Source organism: Cydia pomonella, unplaced genomic scaffold (assembly GCF_033807575.1).
Source record: "Cydia pomonella isolate Wapato2018A unplaced genomic scaffold, ilCydPomo1 PGA_scaffold_38, whole genome shotgun sequence".
NCBI classification, from domain to species: Eukaryota; Metazoa; Arthropoda; class Insecta; order Lepidoptera; family Tortricidae; genus Cydia; species Cydia pomonella.
This window is the reverse complement of record NW_026907873.1, coordinates 2,914-20,743: the sequence shown is the minus strand read 5'-3', so window position 1 is coordinate 20,743 and position 17,830 is coordinate 2,914. Positions and strand designations below refer to the sequence as shown.

The window sequence follows — 17,830 nt, the reverse complement described above, 5'->3', positions numbered from 1 at the left end:
TACGACTATCAAATGGACGAATGTTATATTAAATCTACTTTTTTTTTAATTCAGTCTTTGACCATCTTTAGAGAAATAACTTAACCTACAGTTGAACATTGCAACAGCTGCAACTGAAACAACATTCTTAAACATAATTACATATACTATAGGTACGGTCACTAATGAAAATATCGATACGGACAAAGTGCCATAAATATGTATAAACTACCCTAATATATGGACCATAAAGTCGTGTATACATATTTTTGGCACTTCAATCGTGGCGTTCAGACGTGACTAGACCCCGTGGGAAGTACTTGGGGTGCGAAATGACCAACGACCGGTATATAGCGAAGCTAGTTTATTACTGAGGTGGGGGGCGGCGCGGGCGCATACACGTCACTCCTTCCCCTTTAATTTTGAAACCTGATAACAATAAGAAAACACAAAGAATTAAAACTAACACTTACTTACTACTCCTTTTTTTTACAATGTATAATCTATTTTCTTAGTTCTAGGCCTCAAGGTCGGGCCAATCCGTAGCGGCGGCGCGGGGGCGCTATCCGCGACGGATGAGGATGCAGGTTCCACATTCGAACCTGTGTCCGTTGAACTTTGCTCTGCCTCCTTTTCCACCGGTAACTCTGTGTTACACTCCTCACTTCCTATTTCGTCGGAAACGGGATCCGACCGCTGAGTCACAGTCGTTGGAGAAGGAGGCGAATTACTTAATTCGTCACTTGGTAATGGGGGCGAAGATGGCGGCGATGCCGAGGGCGGTGGTGGAGTGAACCACGTGTACTTGTCATCGTCCTCACCTTTTCTTACATCACTGTCACATTTTGTGGTCCCCGTATACCTTATAATCTGATCAATGTGCCGTTTGCACAAAACATTGTAATCGTTAACATATAATTCAAACATCCGGTTACCAATTATATTTTGTATAAAACCTAAAGTCCAAAATTGTTTTCTTGCTGTAAACCATCTTAACCATACTTTATCCCCCACTTTAAATTGTCTACAAGGCAGCTCTTCATTGTGGTTTTTTAAACCAAAATCATTTTTACGTTGAGGTAAGACCAGATCCAAACGCGACCTCAAACTACGGCCAAACATGATTTGCGCTGGCGATACGCCAGTAGAACAATGCGATGTATTTCGATATTCAAATAAATATCCTAATAACTTATTATGTACATCTGTATGGGAATTGCCGGTAGATAATATACATTTTAACATCTTTTTACATATTCTTACAGAATTTTCGGCTTGTCCGTTGCTTTCAGGATGATAAATAGGTGATGTTACATATCTAATGCCATTCATCGCACAAAAATGCTCAAATTCTGTTGACTTAATTTTAACATCGTTATCTGATACAATAACATGTGGCACGCCAAACCTTGAAAACAATTCTTTCAACTCGAGTATTAGAGATCGTGTAGACGTACCGCCTTTCATAAACAAACATTCGAGCCATTTGCTATACGCATCTATAACTATTAAGTATACCCGCTGCTCAAATGACATGTAGTCGATATGTATCCTTTTTTTTTTTTTTTTTGATGACCCAGGGGGAATCCGTTATGGATCCCACTGGCCCGGGAGAAGCCGAGTGGGTATGTCCGACTCCCACGGACTAAACCCCCTGGGGTGTTCTGGCGCTCGCTTTGTTGACGGGGTTTCGGGAACACGGTGGCAGGCCACCGATACCCTGCCGGCGTTGCCCTTGCGGGACCATCTTTTCGGGCTGCTCGAGCAGCCTACTTCACTGAAGGCACCTCGGAACACGCGAGGGCCTTCCAGCTCGGAACCTCTTCAGGCGGGTGATGGAACTCCCGACCCATCACCCGCAGGGTTCCGTTAGGGTGGCAGCATTCGGGCCGCGAAGGCTCTTCGCCGCCTGCCCGGCCTCCTGCGGCGCTGAGGGAGCGAGCTCGCATCATCCTCGCGCATTCGCTCTGCCGCCTCCTTCTGCGTCATGACGGTGACACTGAAGGAGGTCACTGCCGCCCATGCCTCCTCACTGTCCACCATGCGGCGGATTAGCGCCGGCAGTGAGAGGTCACCTCCTATAGCCGTGGACAGGACAGCGCGAGGCTCCGCCCACGCAGGGCACTCTTCGCGCGTGTGCTTGGCCGTATCCACGGCTCCTCCTCCACAGTGGTGACACGCCGTTGTTGGCTCTCTTCCCACCCTCTCACACAAGTACCAGCCGAAGCAGCCGTGCCCCGTCAGGAGCTGTGTGAGATGGAAGGAGGGTGCGCCATGTTTGCGTTCGACCCATTCCTTCAGAACGGGCCGAATAGCAGCCACCAGGTCCCGGCTAGCTCCCGGGATCTCTAAACGCTCCGACCACTTTTCGAAGAGCACTTCTCGCGCCTCTTCCCGCCACTGGCGAACTTCTTGAGGGGCGGGCCAGTTTTCCTCCCTCCTAGCAGCCTGCACCCGCCAATAGACAGCGGACTGCACCTTGGCTTCAAGGTCCCATGGCGGGCTTCCAGCCAGCAGGCCGGCTGCCACATGTGAATTGTCACGGTACCCTCGAGCAACCCTGAGGGCTATAGGGCGCTGCGGTCGACGCAATAGGGCCGCACTTTTAGACCTCAGGGTATCCGCCCATATTGGCGCCCCGTAAAGCGCCATTGAGCGTAAGACACTCATATAGAGCCGCCTGCAGGCCCCTCCCGGTCCGCCCAGATTTGGGAGAATCCGTCCAAGCGCTCCGGCTGCAGCCATCAACTTAGGTGCCAGGCGCTTGAAATGCTCTACGAACCTCCATTTGCTATCGAGGACGAGTCCCAGGTACTTCATCGTTGACCCGACAGCGATAGGAGTTCCTCCCACGGAGTCGATATGTATCCTATGCCAAGCGGCCGGAGGGCGAGGCCAAGGCGCGGGCGCGGCGCGCGGCGGGGAGGGTCGCGTGGCCACACAAACTGCACATGATCCTATCCATTGTTCGATATCGGAATCGATTTTTGGCCACCACAATTTACTACGCGCGATACTCTTTGTTTTTACTATGCCTAAGTGACCAGAGTGTAAGTCCTGTAATATCTGATTACGATACGACGTCGGAATAACTACCCGATGACCACGAAACAAGCAACCGTCATCTACTTCCAGGTCAGCTTTGCAATTGAAAAAGGGCATAACTGAACTGCAAACGATTTTTCGTGGCCATCCGTGGCTCATATACTTAATTACAGTTTGCAACACTGGATCAGCTTCGGTAGCTTGCCTTAAATCATCAAATGTTACTGGTGCCACACTTGCGTCTAAAAATTTTAGAAAAGAAATATTTCCCTCATCCTCTTCATCGTCACATTCCGGCAGCGGCGCGCGAGAAAAATAATCCGCTACTATATTTTTCGAGCCACTTATGTATTGGACGTCATAGTTATAGGCCGACAGTATAATCGCGTAACGCTGAAGTCGAGACGCCGCCATTACGGATATTCCAACCTTTTTACCAAAAATGGATAATAATGGTCGATGATCCGTTTTAAGATAAATGGTTCCTGTCTACCATATAAATACTGATGAAAACGTTTTACTCCAAATATTAAGGCAGTAGCTTCCTTCTGAATTTGGCTGTAATTTCGCTCACTAGGGGTTAACGATCGCGAGGCAAAAGCAAGCGGCCGTTCCGCTCCCGTTTGTGGGTCACGTTGACTCAGAACCGCACCAAGGCCAGGCCCAGCATCTACTGATAACACCAGCTGTGCCGCGGGGTCGAAATGACCCAGTACCCGATCTGAACACAGTTCTTTTTTTACGCTTTCAAAAGCCTCTTGCTGTCGGGAACCCCACTCCCATTTTGCCCCGTTGCGCAATAATTCGTGGAGAGGGCTCAGCATGCCTGACGCGTTAGGTACGAAACCGCGGTAATAATTTACCATGCCCAAAAAACGCTGAACATCTAAAATATTTGCCGGTTTAGGCGCGTTTAAAATAGCCTCGGTTTTCTTAGGACATGCACGTAGACCATTTTTATCTATTACAAAACCGAGGTAAGTTACACTGTTTTTAAAAAAGTCACATTTACTTTTTTGCAATCTTAAACCCGAGTCATGAAACCTTTTTAAAACCTCCCGTAATCGCGATAAATGCAATTCATCAGTAGGTCCCGTTACGCATACGTCATCGAGCCAACAGCTGACTCCTTCTATACCTACTAGGAGTGTCTCCATTGCGCGTTGGAAAATAGCCGGCGCGTTGGCTAGTCCATACACGAGCCTCGTATACTTATACAACCCTTTTGTTGTATTTATAGTAGTGAGCTCTTGTGAATCGTCTGATAAAACAAATTGATTATATGCGTTACTAAGGTCGAGTTTCGTATAACGGTTACCGCCACCGAGCCGCGCGAACACCTCTTCGATACGGGGCATAGGATACTTATCTATTATCATATCTTTATTGAGCGTTACGGAAAAATCACCCGCTATCTTTATTTTGCCGTTATCCTTTAAAACCGGCACTATAGGTGTCGCATATTTAGAAAATGTTACCGGTACCAATATTCCTAAACCAACGAGCCTGTCAATTTCTTCCTCTACCCTATTTTTAATAGCAAAAGGAACCGTACGAGGCTTAAAGAATTTAGGCGTAACATTTTCTTTTAATCTCAATTCTACTTGAAATGTATTAAATTTACCTAAGTCTTCACTAAAAAGGCTCGAATATTCGCTTAGCAACCGCGGTAATTCACTTTGAAACGATTCCGAACTAACAAAATTAATTCTTTGTTTGTCAATCGCAAAATACATGTTAAACTTGGTCATAAAATCACGGCCCAATAGACCTAAACGACTACCATCTCCATAACATAAATATCTATGTCATGCGTTTGTTTAAAATATGTTATTTTTGTAGTGAAATAGCCCAGTGGCGTGACTTGATGACCATTGTAGAAACACATTTTTAAATCGCATTTTTTTAATTTAGTGTCCGAAAACGTTTTATAATATAATTTGTCACTTATCACACTCGCGCCTGAACCGCAATCAAGTTCCATTGTTAACTTTTTACCGTTAAGATCTACATCCAATAATATTGGTGCATAATTAACGTACCTTAAATTAAATAGCTCGCACTCCTTGCAACCTTCAGCACTCTGAGAAGCCTCAGCTGATCCCTCAAGGTCAGCTTGAATGCAGTTAACACGACACTGTTTCGCCTTCTCAGCGTTGCACACCTTTTTTAGATGCCCCTTTTGTCCACATCCCTGGCAGCGGTAGTTCTTGTATTTACATTTACTTGCGTCGTGGCTCTTAAGCCCGCAGACGGAGCAGCGTCGAGAGTCGGAGGACCCCCCGGTACCAGGGCGACTTGTACCCACCCGGTACACCGGCTCCTGCTTGACTTGCACGACGGCAGCAGGAACAGACGTAGTACGTGCGCTCCTAGCATACGCCGCCTTCTGGGCCACTTCCACGGCCTTCGCGAACGTTAACGTGGCAGCATCCTGCTCGAACAGCCGGTCGCGCTCTGGGCCTACGCTCAGCCCCAGCACGAATCTGTCCCTAAGCAGCTCATCCAAGGGGGCTCCAAACTCGCAGCGTACAGCAAGTCCACTTATTCGAGCCGCCCATTGTTCGATGTTTTCTGCAACGTCACGCGTCGCCTCGTAAAATTTCGCCCGTTCGACGAAAATACAACGTTTTGGTGCTAATTGTTTATCTAACACCGCTACTAGCTCCTCGAACTTAGAATCCTCGACTTTCTTCGGATGCACTAAGTTCCTTACCAGTCGGTATGTCTCGTCACTTAAATGAGTTAAAAGTAAAGCACACTCATTGTCCGCCGTTACCGCATTTAACTTAATATATTGCACTAATCTGCTTTTAAAAATCTCCCATTCCTGGGAATTGTGGTCAAACGCGGTTAAACTTCCGAGGAGATTTGACATGATTTAAAAACAGATTTTTTAAATAATAACCACACACACGCGCAAGGTAACGTCCGTTCGTCGCCAGTGGGAAGTACTTGGGGAGCGAAATGACCAACGACCGGTATATAGCGAAGCTAGTTTATTACTGAGGTGGGGGGCGGCGCGGGCGCATACACGTCACCCCGTCTTTTAGCATTGAAAGTAAACAATCCTGACGTGTCTATAAAAAAAAACTTGAAAAATAATTTACATGAAGTATGTAACAATTTATATGCAGATGGAAACGCCGCCAGCATCCTTGGTAAAGTCAACACATTCACTGCCAGACAAAAAACGGCGCACTACCCCAGAAACCGGTGGTCTATAGCTGCGTACAAAACAACCCGCCCAGCGGGTTGTCCGGCATCTGAACAAAGTTCACGAGCGCCCACCAGGTGGGTCCCCTGCAGTGAATGTGTTAAATATCGATACGGACAAAGTGCCAAAAATATGTATGCACGACTTTATGGGCAACAGCGGCAACTTAAAACTACATTCAATACGCGACCTTAATGCCAATACATTAAGGTAGTGTGTACATATTTTTGTTACTTTGTCCGTATCGATATTTATTACCTTGATTGCACAATGCCTCAAGGGCCTATTTTAGATTTAACCTAATTATAGTAACACCTCGGTATATATCCATTATGTAAATAAATAAATAAATAATAAATAAATAAATATTATAGGACATTATTACACAAATTGACTAAGTCCCACAGTAAGCTCAATAAGGCTTGCGTTGAGGGTACTTAGACAACGATATATATAATATATAAATATTTATAAATACTTAAATACATAGAAAACACCCATGACTCAGGAACAAATATCCATGCTCATCACACGAATAAATGCCCTTACCAGGATTTGAACCCGGGACCATCAGCTTCGTAGGCAGGGTCACTACCCACTAGGCCAGACCGGTCGTCGAAACATTTACTTATATATATTTTATTATCATTTACATTAATTTGGTTTCATAAGTACCTATATATAAGTAAATTCCGAGAGATGGGCGCCGACGTGAGATGATGGCACACCAAGAAGACTATTTTTTTAAACGTTTTTTTATTAAAAAGGCACGTCAAGATTGTTTATCCTTTTTCTAATGCAAAAAACGAGGTATATTAATGGTGGGTTATTCATAATTAATATTATTATGTAATCGTTTTTAACACATTCACTTCCAAGGACGCGCTAGGCGGGTTCTCTGTTCGCAGGCGTTTTTCGCTATAACTCTGTATCTTTAGGTATTTAAATAAAATTAAACAAATCATTTATACATTTTCGGGTAGTTATAACATTTATTGGTTAACCAACCAAATACAAAACCGCCTGGATCTGTCACTGAACGATCTGACTTTAACCTACATTATTTGATCATGTAATGTTTTCATCTACCCTCTACTGGCTTGAGGAGCCATTTGAGGGTAGATTTTGTTTACTTTTATTTAAATACCTAAAGATATTACTACCTTATCGGCTTGCGCTAGCACTGAATGTGTTAATATCTGTACAGTCACGTCTCAAAATGACGATACGGACAAAGTGCCAAATATATGTATACACTACCTTAATATATGGCCAACAAGTTCGTCTATACTATTATTGGCACTTTACACATATCGATATTTTTAGACGTGATTGTAATCACTTGTACTTAGGTCATACTGAAAGCTCCTGAAATCTTTTTTTTTAATATTTATAAAATCCCTGACATATAATTTTCAAACAGCATTCCAAAAATACAAATCATCACCGAACAAATTGTATCTAAAAATATACAATTTCCAAACAAGTTATATTTTCAAGATTTTCATTGCGTGACCTCTAAATGGCTCATTCCAGAAACTTTCAGTATTATCCACGTACTAAACTATGTACAGTCCACTGTAGATAGTTCAGTACTGACGACCCTTGTTACGCTATGGTTCATGTTTTTCGCTATCTTACGTTTTACATTACTAAACTTAAATTAACTTAATGTTACACATTTACAACATTGAAAAAAAGTAGATTTCGCGGAATAGGTTACGCAAAATTCTGCGTAGGCGCCACTAGCACAAACTGTAAATCAACCGCCGTAATACATCAATGTCATATTTATTTGTAACGAATGATCTGCGAAAACTTGTCTATAAACTGTTTAATGCATAGTATACAGGGTGACCTTAGCCATTGGACAAACCCTTAACCTCACCCTTACCCTTGGAGCTTATTAGTATCATAAATGATTACTCTGTAGTGGAAAAGCGTCGAGGATTTTTCGATGAGGAACTATGATTTTTTTTTTATTATTATATATAAGGTAGAAGTACTAGTGCTCGACGCTGCACTAGTACTCGACTTGGGCACTTTATGTCAAAGTGACAAGGATTAAGATCGAATACAGAAAAATCTTCGTTGTTCAAATTTAACCTATATTTCCATGAAATAAAGTGCCCATGTCGGTGACTAGTGCAGTGTCGAGCACTAGTACTTCTACCTTATGTCTTTTTTAATAAATTCTGATTAATAAATCGTTTAACGCTTTATTTTTCGGATTGTAGGTACCTACTGCAAAGTAGAATTTTCGTAAAAAAAAAAATTAAATGAAAAATGCAAATATGCATATTCCGTGTTTGGTATTAAACTTTGTGATGGTAGTGTATGTTACTCTATGGTTTACGGTATGTGCTAGTGCTGCCCCTGGCGGCAAATTGCACTATTACTATCCCTTTTAAAGCTTTGGACGTAAAGCCCCCGGTTCATTTTATGAACTCCTTTTATTCATGAACCCCCTTATTCATCAACGTGTACTAAAGTTACGATGCCGCTGATCATCGTTTGTCCCTTTCCATCATACCAATACGTCGGAAAGGGACGAACGATGATCAGCGGCATCGTAACTTTAGTACACGTTTATGAATAAGGGGGTTAGTGTTAAACCCCGCCATATACGAAGCTGGCCCACAAGTACGATGCCATACAATTTGTATCATTATTTTTGTTTTTTTTTTCTTACACGTCTGGGGTCATCAGTTTATTACATCGCATGAATTTTTGCCTCCTTGTTACACCTGGTCACATTAGGCAACCCTCCCCCCTGGTGTGTCGTCACATATTTGTCAATCTCTTTAACGAAATAACTGAAATAAGCAATTAGAATGAAGTATTATTTTAATAAAAAAATATTTTTATTAATATCAATTTAGAAATTTTATGACACGAAACCGATGAGGAATAAAATGTCACGCAATAAAACTATATATCGTTGCAAAAACTAGTTATTTAGCTGTACAATTTTTGTTTATATGTGAAGTTAAGTGACGTCACAAAGCTGTTCACTCCCCCCATGTCACATGTCACATTTTTTGTACCCCTCCCTCCCCCTCGTGTGATGTTATTAATGGAGGACCCCTATTTTAAAAAATAACATTATAAATGAAAACTAAATTAATTTAATTTAAACAAAAAGTATTATTTTCTAAATATTCTTCAAACGCACGTTTGTTAAAATCATCAAAAATAAGGTATGTCCCCCCCCCGGTCACATTTTTGTACCCCTCCCTCCCCCTCGTGTGATGTTATTAATAGAGGACCCCTCTTTTACAAATTACCATTATAAATGAAAACTAAATTAATTTCATTTAAACAAAAAGTATTATTTTCTAAATATTCAAAACGCACGTTTGTTAAAATCATCAAAAATAAGGTACCTGCTCCAAATAAGGCCCGTTTTTATTTTGCTTATATTTTACGTGAACTTGTAGTTTTGTCTATGACACTAGCGAATACGGACGCAAAATTCACACTTATGGTCTGTCAAGCAATTTCAGTCAGTAGAAAAAAAGTGGCATATTTAAAAAATGTATGCGCGAAATGTTATCGTCCCATAGACAATTTGAAATCCGCGCTTTTTTCTATTAACGAACTTGTTTGACTGATTTCACAATAGCAAACCATTTTGGAAGTAGGCCAGTTTAAGTACCCTTTGGCGTAGGTACCTTATGCGGTGCGCAGTTTAAAAAAATGGCAACGTTATCTCCCGGCTTGTAAGATGGGAGGCTGACGATACAAACTACATCCCGAATCCCGCGGGATCGGAATCCCACAACAAGTGGGACTAAATGCGCGGGATCCCGGAATCGTAAGCCCTATTCGGCCTGGAAACATCAGTGAAGGGGCTCCGGCCGTTCCTGTCGACGGCTGCAGTGTGCTCCTGAGGCATTTTGAGTGGATGCACTGGTTTCGTCTAAAAGAAAATATCGCAATTTTTTTAAATAGACATAATTTTAACAAGCTTTTATTTACTTTCACCTGACCGTTGTCTGTAAACAAATCTTGCAAGTTAAATTTGACCAACTTCCCGGTTTCCGATTGAGCTGAAATTTTGCATACATATGTAACTCGGGTGACAATGCAATATTATGGTACCATCGAGCTGATCTGATGATGGAGACAAGAGGTGGACATAGGAACTCTGTGATAAAACAACGCAACCTAATTTGGGGTTTTTAGAAAAGGCTCGATATTATCGAATTAGTTCGTACAAAATTTCACTTACCCCCCTCGTTGCACAATGTACTATTATATTACTAATGACTTCACTTTAGACTGAGAATTGAAGAGGGTTACATAACATGTATAAAAAACACACCTAGCTATCTCGGATTTGTCTCAAAATTGAAATCTTTCTTAATCCAGAAGGTCTACTTTTCCGTAACTGGACTTCTGACTGAATAGCTTTAAAAAACCAATAAATTTTTGACATGAATTAATATTGATATTTTATTTCTTATTTCTACAGATTTTTATTATTTACTCCTTACCTGTGTTATTATTAGGCACAATTTATTGTTTTATGTTAATAAAATAATAATAATTCAGCCTATATACGTCCCACTGCTGGGCACAGGCCTCCTCTCATACGCGAGAGGGCTCGGGCTATAGTCCCCACGCTAGCCCAATGCGGATTGGGGACTTCACATACACCTTTGAATTTCTTCGCAGATGTATGCAGGTTTCCTCAAGATGATTTCCTTCACCGAAAAGCAAATTAACTAAGTCCCACAGTAAGCTCAATAAGGCTTGTGTTGAAGGTACTTAGACAACGATATATATAATATATAAATATTTATAAATACTATTTAAAAATGATATTTCGTACATAAGGAAGCGGTGGTGGCCGAGTGGATATGACGTCCGACTTTCAATCCGGAGGTCGCGGGTTCAAATCCTGGCTCGTACCAATGAGTTTTTCGGAATTTGTGTAGTAATGTCCTATAATATTAAAAAAAAAAATGACAATGTATGCTTTTTTTTTATACTACGTCGGTGGCAAACAAGCATACGGCCTGCCTGATGGTAAGCAGTCTCCGTGGCCTATGTACACCTGCAACTCCAGAGGAGTTACATGCGCGTTGCCGACCCTAACCCCACCCCCCTCGTAAAATAAATGTGAATATGACTGACCTCTACTCGGGGTCCGCGTGGGCGCTCTGGTCGCCGGCGGTGCGCGCGTCGAGCCGCTCCAGCATCTCCTCGAGCGCGGGCGTGGTGAACGACGAGAGGAACTCGAGCGTGTGCAGATCCACGTTCTTGTGCTTCCTGGTCTCCAGCAGGCGGAGCGCGTGCTCGGGGCACACGGCGGACTTGCGGCCCGTGAGCCCGGTCACCTATACAATAATAGTTATTTTCATCACACTTGCTCGAAAAAGATCTTATTTCATATATAGTCCTCCTCATCGATTTCGATGACGGCGACCTCAGCAATTACGGATTACGCCGATTATGGGCCCTAATGTGGCTGGCCAGGCCGAACTTGGTCTTAAAGACTCTTTTACAGGTGTTACAATAGAGTTGGCCAGACGCGTTGTATGTATACGTGTAAGAGGGCTTCGGTCTCTCTTTACGTTGTTGGCGTTTGGTATCTAAGGCATTGAGGCGGTTTTCCTCAAACGATTTGATGTGGTTAAAAATGGTGGACCGCCAAGATGCTCTGTCTGCAGCAAGCTCCTCCCAGCGCTCAGGGTTGATGTTGCAAGCATTCAGGTGTCGTTTGAGCACGTCCTTGTAACGCAGATGCTGACCGCCGTGCTTGCGTTTGCCTTCCACCAATTCAGAGTAGAATACGGTTTTGGGCAACCGGCGGTCATCCATACGGAGGACATGTCCACACCACCCTAGCTGTCGCTGCATTAGTAGAGCCTCCATACCATAGAGGCCAGAACGACGCAGGATTTCAGAATGATGGATTGTGAAGAAAAAGCTATAACTCCCTAGCGTAATATGGTAATTTTCGCACTAGTGCTATAAAGTAGCTCCGGGGGTAAGAATATTGCAAACTCGAGTCTTAGATTATCACCCTCGTGTCCAAAATTTCACTTTCCCCCCTCGTTGCACAATGTACTATTACAGTACACATGCTGCTACTTTTCCGCACTAGTGCGTAAATTAACACATTATGTAACTATGTCGAAAAGTTAAAGGGTTGTAATCGTAGTTATGGTAACTGCTACATAATAAAAGGCATTAAAATACGCGAGTGTGGGTTTAAGAAACGAACGAAGTGAGTTTCTTAAAAAGATCACACGAGTGTTTTAATGCCTAATTATGTACAGTTACGTACACTATTTTATCTACACGCATATTATAAACTTTCTATGAAATATTTACTAACCCAAATAACAGCCAAATATCTGAACACACGTCTATTATCAAGGCGTTAAAAGTGCGTGTTCAGATATTTTTGAGCACCTCGACCGCTCCGATATATCTGATGGCGACTGTACATTACGATACAAGGGCGAAAAATAGGAAATTCTCACATGTATCGTACAACGTTTTACAGTAAATATGGCCCTTTAAACTTTCGACATAGTTACGTAATGTGTTAACAAGACGAGTGTTGTCCTGTACGCGCGGAACTTGAGAAAATGATTATAAGTGCATGGCTATAAGGCCGCGGAATACGTGACCGGCGGTGGCGGGGTGTGATACTGAGAGCTACGTTTAGTGATGTCTAACCTTGGACAGGAACAGGGTGGAGCGGCAGTACTCGCACTCGTCTTGGTAGCGAGTGTTCCACGCGCGGACTACGTGACCGGCGGTGGCGGGGTGTGATACTGAGAGCTACGTTTAGTGATGTCTAACCTTGGACAGGAACTGCGTGTAGCGGTAGAACTCGCACTCGACTTGGTCGCGAGTGTTCCACGCGCGGACTACGTGACCGGCGGTGGCGGGGTGTGATACTGAGAGCTACGTTTAGTGATGTCTAACCTTGGACAGGAACAGGGTGGAGCGGCAGAACTCGCACTCGACTTGGTCGCGAGTGTTCCACGCGCGGACTACGTGACCGGCGGCGGCGGGGGTTGATACTGCGAGCTACGTTTAGTGATGTCTAACCTTGGACAGGAACTGCGTGTAGCGGTAGAACTCGCACTCGACTTGGTCGCGAGTGTTCCACGCGCGGACTACGTGACCGGCGGCGGCGGGGGTTGATACTGCGAACTACGTTTAGTGATTTCTAACCTTGGACAGGAACAGCGTGTAGCGGTAGAACTCGCACTCGTCTTGGTCGCGAGTGTTCCACGCGCGGACTACGTGACCGGCGGTGGCGGGGTGTGATACTGCGAGCTACGTTTAGTGATGTCTAACCTTGGACAGGAACAGGGTGGAGCGGCAGTACTCGCACTCGTCTTGGTCGCGAGTGTTCCACGCGCGGACTACGTGACCGGCGGCGGCGGGGGTTGATACTGCGAGCTACGTTTAGTGATGTCTAACCTTGGACAGGAACAGGGTGGAGCGGCAGTACTCGCACTCGTCTTGGTCGCGAGTGTTCCACGCGCGGAAGTACGACGTGTTGAGCGGCGCCGACGATGGGGGACGTTCTTGCACCTGCAAATAAAATGTCGGAATAAAGAATCAATAATTAATTCAATCATCTCTTAATCCTCCTTTTTTGAAGTCGGTTAAAAATAAAGTTTCCTTTTAGCAAAATGTCCTATGTCTTATATCTAAGGTTTCCCTCGATGTCCCATAATGTGGGGACGGCCTGTGTACAATGCAAGCATCGCACATTTCTCGCGTCAGCGTTTAAATTAAATATAATGACTTTATAATAATTGCTGTATTTGCGATTACGCCATACATCGATTTATGAATTAGTTTACGTTTATACGTGCTCCTAGCTAGTACTCATATACCTTGGTTATCAATAAATGCATATACCAAAATCAGTGTTTCCATCAAGACCACAATCAACCATCAAGAATCATATCAGCTCAGATGTACGACCCGTACATCTTTTGGTCCTTCGAACCCATCAGTGACTGTGACAGTGATTTCATCCCATCGGCCTCCCACAAGCGGGTCCCGCCGTGCGGATTGAATCTATATACACTTAGTTTTCTCAGACAGGGCAGGGACGTATTCTGTGCAACACGGGCGCGTTACCTTGAGCCCCTTGTGGTCGAGGGCGCGGCGGTGCTCCAGCTCGGCGCTGAGCAGCGTGGCCAGCACGGAGCACACCTGGTGAGGGGCCGAGGAGTCGGCGCTGCCGTTCAGGAGGAGCTGCTCCAGGGAGAACATGGTCGGCTCGCAGCTGTTGCGCAGCTCCTGTTGCCATAACACGTTATTTTCGTCACACTTGCTCGAAAAAGATCTTATTTCATGCAGGTGTGCTGAAGGACAAAGGCCTATTTTGTTCCCGCGGGAGTTATGGATTGTCAAGAAAAAGCTATAGCTCCCTAGGGAGTTAAAGCTTCTTTTTTAATTATGTCACTTATTCATACAAACCGAGTAGCATAAATGAGTTTTACTCTTAAAATACTAACGTTTATAATTTAACTTTTTTTGTTTATGTTTAAAATTATTTAATTTGATTAATTTAACAGCCGTTTAAAATATGTTTATATAATTTTCAATCGTGGCTGAATGCCGACTATGTCTGTGCCTTCGATGCCTCACCTGCCAAGAAATTACAAAATGGCGGACGAATGTTTGATATATCACCGTATTTAAGAATTATTTGGCTTATAATTTAGTTTTTTCTTCGCAAGTGTGATGAGAAACATTGTGTGTAACTCCGGGGGTAAGAATATTGCAAACTCGGGTGGCTCCAGCCTCCGGCTGTCGGGAATTACCACCCTCGTATCCAAAATTTCACTTACCCCCCTCGTTGCACAATGTATTATTATTTCATGCAGGTGTACCGAAGGACAAAGGGCTATATTGTTCCCATGGGAGTTATGGATTGTGAAAAAGAAAAAGATAACTCCCTATTTTTTTTTATTATGTCATTCCCTTTAAATAGCAACAAAAAAAACTCACTTGAAACAGTTTAAACACATCCGTCAGCCAAGCGTTTGATGCAAAGTATACACTCTCCGATATCCCGAACCCAGTAGTTATTGAGCAGGAATGGGCTTCGGGGAACACCAGGACATATTCCCCGGGCCGCTGCAGCAGCCTTGACAGCTTCACTCCATGCTCGCTGAGGATGTTGGGTGGCACCATGGTGATCTCGGAGGCCAGCCAGATGGACTTGTTCTGACAGTAGGCGGGGCACAGTGTTTCTACTGCGCGACGGAAATTTGCGCTTTCGTCGCGAGGGATGCCGTACCTGGAATAAAGCCATGTGGAGACTGGTCTGCTTCAACTTCAACATTTATTCAGCAAATAGGCCACAAGGGCACTTTTACACGTCAACATGGAATTTACATACAAACAAAAACAAGCACATCAACAATTAAGTATAAAATACAATTACAAAAAAATTACTAAAATAATAATAATAAAAAAAGGGATACAAAAAAAACTGAAATTATCCAGAGGTGTAAATATCTCTAAATGTCAGAACTAAATGACTTTTATCAAATTAGTCTTAGAGAGACACCTCATTCGGTTCTCGTATGTTTCTTTTATCCTGATGAATGTTTTAATTATACTGAATTTTTGACTCTTAGAGACTCTTTACATCTCTAAGGATAATTTGATAAAAATCATTTAGTTCTGACATTTAGAGATATTTACACCTCTAAGTAATTTTAGATTTCTTTTTGTATCTGTTTGTTTTTTTTTTTGTAATTCAACATTTAGAGACTTCATACATCTCTAAGTAATAATAATAGTTTACTTACTTTTTTCTTTAAACAATAATACTTTATTTTGCATTAATATTTTCAATTAATTGTATTTTATAATTGTTGATGTGCTTGTTTTTGTTTGTATGTAAATTCCATGTTGACGTGTAAAAGTGCCCTTGTGGCCTATTTACTGTATAAATGTAAAATTGAAAAATTGTAATCGAAAAGTTATTCATTACTGAATTATGGTCCTTTTTGAGTGCCACGTCGATCTGCAGTGATCTATTTTACCAAAGAGAAATTGAAATAGAGGTGGATTGTCAAAGAAAACTTCGTGGCCACAGTAAATTTACTGAGATCATTCGACACATTATTAAAACCTTTAGAACGCCATTTGACTTAGATCCTTATTTTTTTTAATCATGTGTTAAATTTGTTAAATATCAAAAAGTGGCGCCATCTTACTGGGCACAACCACGTATTTAAGTAAACAAAATCTACCCTCAAATGTCTCCTTAAGTTGAGGGTATATGAAAACATTACATGATCAAATAATGTAGGTTAAAGTCAGATTGTTCAGTGACAGATCCAGGCGGTTTTGTATTTGGTTGGTTAACCAATAAATGTTATAACTACCCGAAAATTTAGACATTGTAGTAGTAGTAGTAAACACTTTATTGCACAAAACAAGTACATAACACAGAAAAAATACGGTAAATGTGTACAAAGGCGAACTTATCCTTTTAAGGGATCTCTTCCAGCTAACCTTTAAGTGAGAGAGATACATAAGAAATGGTAGTCAAACTAAAACAATATGTACATGACGGCAAGGCTAAAGAAGTAACTAATCCTACAAACGTAACTAAATACTACACGATGCATTAAGTGCAAAGGCATATATATATATATATAAAACTACATATTTATAAACATATTAATACATACCTAACATACACATTAATAAATAGTAAATATGACATATTGAGAAAAATTATAGAAAGTAAAATAGAAGGTAAAAGAGGTAAGGGAAGACCTAGAACAACATGGAGTAAAAATATTTGGGATTGGACCGGTACCAAGAACGCCGCCACTCTTTCTAGAACGGCAAAGATTAGAGAAAACTTTCGCATGATGATCGCCGACATCCGATAGGATATGGCACCATAAGAAGAAGACATACCTAACTACATATATAAATAAATACATACAAATATTTTAAAATATGTAACCTACCTACGTTTCTTCCAATTGAAATTAATTTTGATTAGAATAGTTAGGTTACTTTTATTTAAATACCTAAAGATACAAAGTATATATGGCAGTCACTACCTACTATAGTTGATACAGAATAAGAATATTTTATTTGTGTCATGATTTTTTAGTAATTGCACCAAATAGTGTATGCAAATATGAATTTTACTTGGCAACATTCTTAAAATACCTAAGTTTAATATCAGGGTGATGGGTAATGTTTAATGGCTTCCCTGGCAATACTAGAGTTAGCAAGTGGCAGGGGTAAGCGGAAGCTAAAGAGAGTGGGGTACAGACTCGTACACTTGGATTGCGGACGTCAAAGAGACGACATCTTGATGGTAACGGGTTGAGCAAAGTTAAAGAGGCATCTCCATTGTATACTTACCTAGAGCAATTAGATATATTTATAATATTTCAGAAGTGTTAACGTGCCACTAACCCACAATAGGATTTTTAGATTCGATCGGTTGAATAAAAACGTAAGTTATCTTTTTTCAATAATAGTACCTAATTGACAGGTACGTGTTTCGAATGCAGTTTTTGAATCTAAGGAGCTTAAACTTTCGTTACATTGTTGATT

General features: G+C 42.1%; 2 protein-coding genes across 3 annotated transcripts; both read right to left on the bottom strand.

The window, feature by feature from the left end:
• Positions 1 to 4,795: 4,795 nt before the first annotated feature.
• Positions 4,796 to 7,028, bottom strand: LOC133534023 (uncharacterized). Its single transcript, XM_061873114.1, has one exon. The coding sequence runs from the start codon at positions 5,900 to 5,902 to the stop codon at positions 4,796 to 4,798; it is 1,107 nt and encodes a 368-aa protein (XP_061729098.1). The 5' UTR covers positions 5,903 to 7,028.
• Positions 7,029 to 9,487: 2,459 nt separating this feature from the next.
• LOC133534022 (protein Jumonji-like) lies at positions 9,488 to 16,143 on the bottom strand. 2 transcript variants are annotated; one of them, XR_009801960.1, is made up of 4 exons: positions 15,242 to 16,143; positions 14,366 to 14,527; positions 11,384 to 13,807; positions 9,488 to 10,163 (listed from the first exon to the last, which is right to left on the bottom strand). XR_009801960.1 is itself a non-coding variant. In XM_061873113.1 (3 exons), exons 1-3 carry the CDS (start codon positions 15,425 to 15,427, stop codon positions 13,679 to 13,681), a joined length of 477 nt encoding a protein of 158 aa, XP_061729097.1. In that variant the 5' UTR covers positions 15,428 to 16,143; the 3' UTR covers positions 9,488 to 13,678. The 2 variants fall into 2 exon arrangements, 1 of the variants encoding a protein (XP_061729097.1); XM_061873113.1 differs by having other exon boundaries at positions 9,488 to 13,807.
• Between the last annotated feature and the right edge of the window lie 1,687 nt (positions 16,144 to 17,830).